General features: G+C 46.7%; 1 protein-coding gene across 1 annotated transcript in view; it reads right to left on the reverse strand.

Moving 5' to 3' along the window:
- Window positions 1–1,718: 1,718 nt before the first annotated feature.
- Window positions 1,719–11,390, reverse strand: part of GLRX3 (glutaredoxin 3) — a 31,681-nt gene continuing 22,009 nt past the window's right edge. The window contains exons 7-11 of the mRNA XM_065893813.1: window positions 10,373–10,430; window positions 9,347–9,399; window positions 5,564–5,603; window positions 5,363–5,455; window positions 1,719–1,975 (exon numbers count right to left, since the gene is read on the reverse strand). Of these exons, the coding sequence (XP_065749885.1) occupies window positions 1,925–1,975; window positions 5,363–5,455; window positions 5,564–5,603; window positions 9,347–9,399; window positions 10,373–10,430 (295 nt within the window). The 3' untranslated portion in view covers window positions 1,719–1,924. The remainder of the gene's footprint in view (window positions 1,976–5,362; window positions 5,456–5,563; window positions 5,604–9,346; window positions 9,400–10,372; window positions 10,431–11,390) is intronic.

The following is an 11,390-nucleotide window of genomic DNA, read 5'->3' on the forward strand; positions in this document are numbered from 1 at the left end:
GCAAGTAGCATCTTACATTATCAGAGTAACACCTCTGGCCAGAAGGGTGGTTCCTAAACTGGAGGTCAGCGTGTTTATTTGTTATATATTTTGTTATATATATATTATATATATATTTTTTGTTTATCTGAATGGGCAAGAGGGAAAAAGAAAAAAAACTAGCAAAGATACTGTTGTGATTGCAAAGACACTGTTGCCTGGGATAAGGTGAGGTTAAAATTTGACTTAGTAGAAAATATACCACGGCAGGTAGCACTCGTGGAGAGAGCAGAAATCATGAAAGCGGCGTGCAGACGATTTAGGTTTAGGATAAAAGCACACAAGGAAATTAGGGACCCCTCTGTGAGCCACACACATCCCTGAAGCCAATGGCTTAATAAAATTTCGGTCAAAATTTCATTTCCATCTGCATTTTAAAGGTTTGCTTATACAGTTATTTTAAGTGGAAAAATGTAGTTCATAGACTAATGCCCAGAAGAGACCCACCTGATTACACACAGTGGCAGGAATACCCACCATGATGGGTGTCCTCCTCCCGGCAGGAAGCAAGGCCACGTCCACCTTTATGATCTCGTGCAGATGTCTCTGTAACACACACCAGGGCATCAGCTCCCTCCTCTCCACACAACCAAGAAGCAGAGAAATGGCCTGTCGCTCAAGAGACAGGAAAAGCCAGCGCCCTGGTGAAGGGCTAACCTGCATTTCCTCCTGTTTCTCTTACCTAAATTGCTGGCCTCTGCACCCCTTTCCTTATAACCACCAGACAGTTTTCAGATGGACAGGCTGGGAAAACTCAATGAGGCTAACATGTGCCACGGGTACCAGAAAAGTCTAAGAACCATGACAGTGGATTCAACCGTCTGTTTAAGGCATGCACAGCACAGGCCTACTGGAGCAACTGTTTTTTCAATACGTTGGATTCAGGATCAAAAATACTATTGAGGGCTTCCCTGGTGGCGCAGTGGTTGAGAGTCCACCTGCCGATGCAGGGGATGCGGGTTCGTGCCCCGGTCCAGGAGGATCCCACAAGCCATGGAGCGGCTGGGCCCGTGAGCCGTGGCCGCTGAGCCTGCGCGTCCGGAGCCTGTGCTCCGCGGCGGGAGAGACCACAACAGTGAGAGGCCCGTGTACCACAAAAAAAAAAAAAAAAAAACTACTGAAATTTTCATGGAATTCTGGACGTTCTCCACATACTCAAGGGCTAAATCAATACTTTCAATACAATGATTAAAATAAGTTGTGATGTGTAACGCACAACTCGACACCACCATTCCGCTGCCAGGCTACCATCCTTGTACAAGTTACGAAAGAAGCCTTGCTGACACACCCACTGAGAAGTCACCTTCCTCTCAAACGTTTCTTGGTACTACGCTGCTGGGGCTTTCTGAGATGGGTCCTCAATCTGCAGACGCCTGACACTGCCACTGCGACTTCACCAGGCCCAGCTCAGTGATGCTGTCAGGACAAGGTCTGCAGCGGAATTTTCTGAGCTGTAAAGAGATCGTCGGCCAGTGAGGGGAGCCACTGGTTTGGTCTATGAGTGGCTCTAAATACTGCTGTGGTTCAGACTCTCACAGTTCTTCACTCTCTGAAGACTGTCTATTTCTTAACTGCTTCAAGATGCCCACATGTGATGAAAGAGATGAAAAGTGGGTTAATTACAGTAACTATATGTCTAACACCACTGTAAAGACACACTTTTTTACACAATTATTTTTAACTGAACTTGAAGGTGTTTATTGCATTCTATTTTTGGTGGAAAAAACGTCACATACGTGTGTTTAGCCCAACCTTGTGAAATACACAAAGCGCAGCTGGGGACGAGCATTTTCTACAGCTAGTCCTCTCCTGAGGACTCAGTCGTGAACTGCTCCACTGGAGTGAAGTCTTTCTTGCAGCAGCTGGGCACCAAGTCTAACGTTTATTAATTTTCTCCTTTCAGTATAGGCAGCAACTCACCATTTTCTTTCAGTTCCTAAAAATAAAAAAGGAAACAATAATATCATGCATACGTATATGTAAAAGATGAAAACATCTAAACAATGAAAGATCGCATCTATATCAGAGAACCCAAAGAAACACCTTATTGGATGAAAACTCCAGTCCACCAACACACTTGAACAAAGGATCATGCCATAAAAACTGGGTACACTATCACAGTACAAAATTAAAGTTAAAAGGCATTCTAAAACGAACACCAACAGATTTTTTTAGCATTAGCGAATACAGCAATGAGAGCAACATGATGAAGCTTCCTATTTAAACAATAGCAATAAACAGGGAAAACGAACTTTGAGTGACTGAAAAAAGAAACACTGTGATATTAAGGTCCACTCAGATACAATGCACATGACACCTGTGGCCCTACAGGTGGTAAACAGGCTTCACTATTTCAACCAGACTTGGAAAAGCCATGGTACTAGTACGTAAATGTAAAGGCCAGAAACTGTTAAAGAGATGAAGTAATTCACAAAGTTTTTTGTGCCTATCCTTCAGATCTAAAATATGGAATACAGCCATCAAGTTTAAAACATGACCATGGAAGATAAATAAGATTTTCTAGTTTAAGGTAAACACTTAATTTGATAGAACATTTCAGGTTCTTCCTAAGCTGCATGAACATCAATGAATAAAACCACTAAAATCCACTCGCACTGCTCTCTGGATTGAAGCCAAACAGGCATGATCCTGTCACACAAACTCAGACAGCAAGGTCTTGGGATCTTCTACCCATTTAACAAGCAGACCGTCCAGCTACACCAGAAGGCCAAACAGGGCCTCTCAGAGCACACGACTCAGAAGCAGCAGCAGGCCACGCGGCAAGGTGGGTGGGCCGGGTGGCCCTCGGGTGGAATCTGGCCACAGCTCCCTGGCTGCGACAGGGCAGACAGCTCCCCTAACTTCTGTCCATTTCCTCACCCGCTGGAGGAGGAGACGCGGCGGCCTACACGAAGAGCCAGAGGGGCCTGCCTGGCGTGGCGCAGGCCCTTCGGATGCCGCTGTGACTGTGAGCCAGTGGGTTAAACAGCAACGGATCTAAATATTCTGCCTCTCAAGTGTTTCTGCATCCAAACAGTCTGCAGTGATGAACCGTTTGCCCTTTAGAGGTAACGGTAACACACTGTGTGCGTGTTAACCAGCAGATGTTTTCCTCAGGACACTGGCCTGTGGAGTCACTGAGTCTCCGAGCCGTTCATTCTTTCAGTAGCCACTCAACCACCAGAACGGCGTTCACGGCTCCTGTTGAGCGCAGTCAGGATTAACCCGCTGGCAACACAGCTGAGGCTTGAAGTTGGGGGTCTCCAACCCCTGGGCCACGGACCGGTACCGGTACGAGGCCTGTTAGGAACCGGGCCACACAGCAGGAGGCGAGCGGCGGACGAGTGAGCAAAGCCTCACCTGCCGCTCCCCATCGCTCGCGTCACCGCCTGAGCCACCCAGCCCCGCCCCTGGTCCGTGGAAAAACTGTCTTCCACGAAACCAGCCCCTGGTGCCAGAAAGGTTGGGGACCGCTGCTTTAAGTGACCTAAAGGTGAAGAACTGCCCTCTGCCAGAAACAGACCAAAATGGCAACCTAACAACTATTCCCAGTTATCTTCTCAAAGAAAAACGTTAACACTATCGCACATTTCCAAATGTGTAAGTTCTTAGCAGGTGAGCACAGAAAGTCATATAACGAACACCCTGTTATATACCTAAGAAGTTGCCCGTGCAGCTCCGCTTTAGAATTAAATGAGATTTATTGATTGTATCTCCCCAAGAGCTACCAGTGGCTGAGGTACAGGCCATCAGACATTCAGACAAGAACAGGCTCAAGGGTATTCTGGTCGGAAGACAGTTTGTGTCTTACAAAAATAAAAAATAGATATAAGATAACGAATGCAGATCTACTTTTGTTGCCTCAGGGCTATTCAAAAGCCACTGTGTTAAACCTTTTTTTTTTCCCTCCAGGAATGAGACAGTTTATTGGGGAAATGCCTCACTGGCTTGCTCAAGAAGTGTGATGTCAAACCTGGAACTGGACAGGAGACAAAATCTGGGCAGATGAAACCGTGGCCCTGTGTTCAGAAAACCTACCGGCACTCAGGGCTGGCCAGAGGTCTTTCACGGTACGAAAGCATGAGTTAAAAACTTTCATTTTAACTAGAGACAGCAGTACTTACCACTTGCTTTCCACTTAAAATACCAGGGATCTGACCTCAGGGAAAATCCTCAAACCGGCCAGGCCGAGGAGGGCCTGAGCCCTGGCAGCTCCACCACCCGCCTTTTGTGAAGGCTGGCGCTTCTGGAGCAGAGCCCTGCATTCCTGCCCAGGCCCTCCTGTGCCCACCCACTGCCACCCTCCTCCCACACCATGACGCCCAGGGTGGGCCTGGGTCGGGGGTAGGGTTTGAGGACGTGAAAGCTGCAGCTGCCCTCTGGGGTCCTGGGCTAATCAGGAGAGCACCGGAGCACACAGGTGCTACCAGGTAAGGGTGCCCTAAGTTCTGGACTTGAAATTCTATAAGAAAAGTCATGTTCGTTTAAAATTCAGTTAGAATTTACTTAAAGCAAACCAAAGAAGGAAATTCATCATTAAAGACATGTAAGAAACAGCGTCCCTGAAACATGCTTACGATCTGACAGAGCTCTCCAGTGTTCTAGCATCTGAGAATCAAAGGGGGACTTGGAGATGACCTCAGGCCTCGGGGACACAGCCAGCAGAGCCAGGCCGACACTAGGTCTCAGGCCCTCAGGCCCTCAGCCCGGTGCTCTTCACGCCATCACCAAAGTGCATGTGAGTAAAGCAAAATAAAATGACACCAGAAAACAACATAATTACGATAATATAAATAGAAAAGGACAGGAGAACTTCAGGAGCAGGGGCAGAGCGAACACTTCTGGCCGGAAAGACTCTGTAAGTGACTCACAGAGAAAGGCCCTGAAGGGTACAGAAAGCATACTTCCATATGAGATATGCAAGGAAATCCAAAGCAGAGACAGGGTGAAGGAAAGCTGAAAACATGGAAGAACTTAGTACAGTGTGAATAAATCAAGTTCTGAGCTCAGCCACACCCGGAGCCGCTCTGAATGCCCAGTCACACTTCAGACCCTGGTCAGCAGTCCCTCAAGAGCTGGAGGAGGTTGTGGAAGGAACCAGCGTGGCAGGGAAGGCCACACAGTAAGGGGGCTGATTTGCCCGGATGAGGTGAGAGCTGAGAGAACGACAGATATTATGGTCGTAAAGATGGTAATGCTGGTCTAGAAGTGATTAGATATGAGGCCAGGAAAGAGCATCGAGGACAACCCCAATGAAATAATTTTCAAACGCGCCCGGGTTTTCAGTTCTCTGGGCTCGCAGACGAACGAATCCCAACCTCACCTTAACGATGTCCAATCCTCCAACAAGCTCCCCTTTCACATACAGCTGAGGGTATGTCGGCCAGTTGGAGTAAGTTTTTAATCCTTGCCGAACCTACGGAAACAACAGGGACCCTGAAACCTTCCTGTCAGATTAGGATTAAATGATAATCCTAACGATTAAAACTAAGATAAAGGACTAAACATAAAACACGGAACTTACTTCTTCATCCTCCAAGATATCAAATGTCTCATATTCAACACTACAAAAAAGGAGAAAACATTTTAACAAGAAATACAGTTTTAGACAAAAATTATAAGAACTATTTGGTGTTCCAAAAAGTCAAGAAAAGTGAAACTATTTTGTTGCTAACAAAATTTACTGTGGAAACATAGAAATGATTTTACTTCTTAATCTGTCAGGTACTACACAAAATAAGTCAACCCAAGACACGAATTTATCTGGAGTTTTCTCTACACAGTGTCAGGTCAGACAGGGGTCGGCGACCTTTCTGTAAAGGGTGAGGCAGTAAACATCTCGGCCCTGCGAGCCATACAGCCTCTGCTCCAACCACTCACCTCTGCTGTGAAACACAGAAGCAGCCAGACAAGGCAGAGATGAAAGGACAGTGTTTCAATAAAACTCGATGTACGTAAGTAGGCGGCCAGTTGCAGTTTGCCAAGTTCAGGCTAGACTCAGCGTTCATGCAGGCCTGTTGGTAACACCCTCGCTCCATTTCCAGCCCCCTCGGCACTGCTGCTTCCTAACCTACTGGCAGCTGCTGAGGGTGCAGGAGAGAGCAGCCCTGCTGGTGCCCATGGACGGAGGCTGGGGGCTCACCAGCTGGGAAAAAACATTGCCAAACAACTCTACCCTCTGCAGACGTGCTTTCCACACAGCAATAAACTTTATCACAGAACACACACGCTATACTTTCTTTTTCTTTTTAATTATTTATTTTTGGCTGCGTTGGGTCTTCGTTGCTGCGCGCAGGCTTTCTCTTAGTTGCAGTGCACAGGCTTCTCGTTGCGGTGGCTTCTCTTGCCACAGAGCACAGGCTCTAGGTGCGCAGGCTTCAGTAGTTGTGACTCATGGGCTCAGCAGTTGTGGTTCACGGGCTCTAGAGCGCAGGCTCAGTAGTTGTGGCACACGGGCTTAGTTGCTCCGTGGCACGTGGGATCTTCCCAGACCAGGGATCAAACCCATGTCCCCTGCGCCACCACGGCAGTCCCACATGCTATTTTCAATATGCACAAAACCAGTGAAAGTGTTGTGGCTTTATGCCATGTAATGAACACTACTTGTATAAATTAATGAAAATTCAACCACATCTACTCAGGGAGGATTTCATTACAAGGTGGTCAAAGAATTAGTAAGAATGTAAGATTGAATTCCTGCAGGGAGACTGTGGTTACACGTGCAATTCCAAAACATTGGCCAAAGAAAATGCCACATATAAAGAAACAAATTTTGTCTTCCATAAAACCAAAACCATCTTCATAGGGAAATCTTGTTTACTGAGTAAACACATTCCAAAGAAGACTCTCCATGATGCAGGAAACAGTCAAAAACATAACCTGACAGGATAATCAGCAGCAAGTACCAAAAAAGGAGTGTTTGAAAGAAGAGCAAAAAAGATTAAAAGAAAAAAAAGAATCACCCAATGTAAGTCTCCCTTCAAGTTTAACTAAGGACGCAGATCTCCTAATTGACACAGTACGATACAAATATGAGTTCTGGAACTATCTATAAAGGATCTAAGAAGTGCTGGGCCTAAATGTACATAGGTATATAGAGTCACAGCAGCCAATATGTCTCCTAGAAGTTCACTGTAAAGAGTGCTTTTCACACCCAATACACACTAGGTACTCAGCCCCTCAAGGCACACATATTTTGGCTAGGGAAGGAACAGACAAGTGCAAGAATGGAGGAAAGGGGCTTCCCTGGTGGCGCAGTGGTTGAGAGTCCGCCTGCCGATGCAGGGGACCATGGTTCGTGCCCCAGTCCGGGAAGATCCCACATGCCGCGGAGCGGCTGGGCCCGTGAGACAAGGCTGCTGAGCCTGTGCGTCTGGAGCCTATGCTCCGCAACGGGAGAGGCCACAGCAGTGAGAGGCCCGCGTACCGCAAAAAAAAAAAAAAAAAAAGAATGGAGAAAACGAATAAAGCGCCAGGAGCTTCCTCCACATTCTAATGGCTCTCAGCAAGACCGCGGGCCACTCAAGTTAACAGACCCTGGGAGGCATTTAGCCAGTCTCGAGCCGGGAGGGCACTCTCTCCCAAAGAAGGCGCTCCACTGGGGGTTAACTGGTGCTTCCAATCCAATGAGGATTAGACAGACATGGGACAGAAAGTAAAGTTATGGAGACTTTCCACCAAATACTTGAGCAGTGATGGGCCTAGGGTTGTCCTACCCTGGCCTCAGGACCTGAGGGGACACACTGGCACTAGGGAGAGGTGGCCTGAGGGCGACTGACTGGGATCTGTGGCAGAGGGAAGACAGAGAAAGGGGGCGTAAAAAAACAACCAAAGCCAAGCCGGCCTCTCCTACATCCTGGGGCGGGGTGGAGGCAGCTGGAGGCCACAGGACAAAAGCAACTAGACTCTCCTCTGTGAAATGTCACAATCATTTGAAGAGAACAACTGTGTTTCTTCTTTGGTCCCTAAAGTTGTATTTGAACCTGTGCTACTCCACCCTGCCCAAGAATGCCCAAATGCTTCAGAGATGACTTTCCGTGTCACTTCACAGGGTCGGCTAGTCTATTTAAAGCTACGGTTAGGGGCTTCCCTGGTGACGCAGTGGTTGGGGGTCTGCCTGCTGATGCAGGGGATGCGGGTTCGTGCCCCAGTCCGGGAGGACGCCACGTGCCTCAGAGCGGCTGGGCCCGTGAGCCATGGCTGCTGAGCCTGCACATCCGGAGCCTGTGCTCCACAATGGGAGAGGCCACAGCAGTGAGAGGCCCGCGTACCGCAAAAAAAAAAAAAAAAAAAAAAAGCTACAGTTAGAATCCTTACAATATTGAAAAGAAGCAGTTGAGAAATAATAAGGAAGAAAGATAAGCAGAAACATTTGACAACCCCATAGAACATGTGCTAAGTATCTCCAAACAAGTGGTTTGGTGTTTTCTTTGTTTTCGTTTGTCTTTTAATAAATTTATTTATTTTATTTATTTATTTCTGGCTGCATTGGGTCTTCGTTGCTGCGCGCGGGCTTTCTCTAGCTGCAGCGAGCAGGGGCTACTCTTCGTTGCGGTGCGCGGGCTTCTCATTGCTGTGGCTTCTCTTGCTGCGGAGCACAGGCTCTAGGTGTGTGGTCTTCAGAAGTTGTGGCACGTGGGCTCAGTAGCTGTGGCACACGGCGGGCTCTAGAGCGCAGGCTCAGTAGTTGTGGCTCACGGGCTTAGCTGCTCCGCGGCCTGTGAGATCTTCCCAGACCAGGGCTCGAACCCGTGTCCCCTGCACTGGCAGGCGGATTCTTAACCACTGCGCCACCAGGGAAGTACCAAGTGGTTTGGTTTTTAACCACAAAACTCAATTACAATTTTCTTACCCGGCAGCTCCATCACTAAGGAGAGCAAAAGCATGAGCTCTGCAACTTAATTTACCCTATTTCTCAGATCCAGACAATGGATCTTAATATGTATCCTATCAGTTTCATGAACTATTTGGAAACTAGAATCTTTTTTTAAAGAAAATTAAAAACCTGTAATACACTTTCCCTAAAATATCTTTATGCATGGTAAGAACTCAGTTATCAAGTTTCCTCTGGGAAAGTAGACAAAGAGTTATTCTGATGACTGCCAGAATACCTCCTTTATGTTACCGATAGGTTGGACACTGGCCAGAAAATTCTATTGTGGTCTAAGCTAAAGCATTCGCAAAATGTTAGAGCAAAAATAAATAGATAAAAATATATGAACAGATATAACAACTGAAAAGCATCAGTGGCAGAACTGAAAAGTTAGCATTTCTTAAAACGTACCATTTGAAAACAAGATTTACTTACCCAGTACTATTTAGTATTTCCAGAATCTGTCTGCTGAAGCCACACTTAGCTTCCTAAATTTAGAAAAAAACCAATTTTAGGATGCACTGCATTTCCCACACAGCCCACTAGCATGGTTGTATCTAATGCTCTGTCAAGGGGGACAGCACCTGCAGAAGGCAGCCACCTCCCAGGGCCTCTTCACATCAAGAGCCGTCAGAGTAATAAGACCTGCACCTTCAGGACTGACCCATCCAGACGTCGTCCGAGACGCACAGCCCCTAGACTTACCTCGGTTTGTAACCACTGGAGATGACCCGTGCTCTAACATTATTATAACCTTTGTGGTCAGAAAGGTCCTGAGTGAAACCCTGAGGCTTCTGCTGCCCCTTCTCTATTTCACTCAGACGGCCTCAACTCCACCTTTCTGCAATGATTAGGGTCATTGTTTTCCTACTCCCAACTGGACTTCTACTCCCACTTTTTAAATCTACCTTTACACTATAGAGCACCAAACTCTTCTGAGGTTATGGAAAAATCTTACAGTTTTTTTCACGCCCCAGGATTCCAACTCCCAATCCTTTGGGAAAGACCTGGCACCACATAAACACCTTAACTGCACTAATGATTCTGTTCCCAGAATTTATGCATACTTCCTGGGCTTCCAGGAAAAAAAGGATAAAAATCTGCTTTAAATAACCACCAAGAAGAAAACAAAAAGGTATAATGCGGGAAGTAGAGAACCAAATGCACACTCCAGGAGTCAACAGCAGCTAACAGAACCAGTCCAGTGTTAACAGTGCTGACCACGTTAGCTGACAAAGTTTGGCAGCAGGAAGAAATGCACCCCACTGAGATTTGATGATAAAGTCAAGTAAAATGTAGATCACTTTGTTTTATCTCCATAAGCACCAACTGAGGCCTGGATAACTTCCTGCTACCACTACAGCTTCATTAGCTAAAGCCAGGAAAAAAAGATTTAAGTGTCCCCTTGCTGCAGATAACATCAAAAGAAATTTAAAATAAAACCATTTTTGAGTTCTTTACCTGTTTGTTTCCTTTCATAAAGAGCATCACAGAAGCTTTATTTGTCAGTACTTTGAGCCTGAAGAGAGAAAATGGATATAAAACGGCTCAGCTAAATTACTAAACAGCACTGTCACTCCGCTTCATGAGCAGCGAACATCTTTGAGGGAGAGCAGGATGAGGGTCCACAGCTTTGAGTGGCATTAAACAAGCAAACGCACTGACATTTTCCTTTATTTCACTGTCTCCCTGAGCCACTGTAAAACACAATATGGCTTTTTAAGGCAATGAGTGTGCCTTCAAGTTGCAAGTTAAGCCCATCAACTCACAGAACTAAAAAAATAATAATAACCAACTCAGTAAGGAATTGTTCAGTAAGGGACCTACAGACTGAGCCCACCCAGAATTTCCAGAACTAGACATGTGTGTCCCTTTCCCATCATAAGGCCCGCATGGCTCTACACTCTTCACGCCCACAAGGTCCCACCTGGAGGGAGAAGCGCTAAATCTTGGAGCACCAACCAACACCAGCGGCTAAAATCAAATGCTCTCGTCTTGACTTTATGTTTGGTACTTTATACCATCTTTCAAACCTCAGGATCTAACTGCTGTCAGGAATGCTAACCATCTACATGCAGCCTAGAGCCCAGTAACGACTCTCAGCAATAGCCCGCAGCAGGACAACGGGCTGCTGAAGGGCCTCTAGGCCCCAGTGGACAATGGTGGTCACAGCACCGTGTTCTCCTCCTTCCACGTGCTCTGGATCATTCATGGCTCCAAATCTCCTCAGAGAAAAAAGGTATCACAAACGAGACACACCAATCATGCACAAAGCTACGTCACATACACGTTCATGTGGTACAATCAGCTAATTCTCAGAAAGACCCCAATCACGCACCTGGAGACCCAACTACCGGGATCCAGGGAACCAAACAGGTCCCTCTGTCCCACCCAAAGAGACATGGCCAAGCCCAGGAACTCAGGCTCCTGCACTCTGCTTTCCAGGAGCCCTTTAAATTTTTACTCAAAATATACTGGA

The sequence above is a fragment of the Phocoena phocoena genome, chromosome 16, assembly GCF_963924675.1.
Source record: "Phocoena phocoena chromosome 16, mPhoPho1.1, whole genome shotgun sequence".
NCBI lineage: Eukaryota > Metazoa > Chordata > Mammalia > Artiodactyla > Phocoenidae > Phocoena > Phocoena phocoena.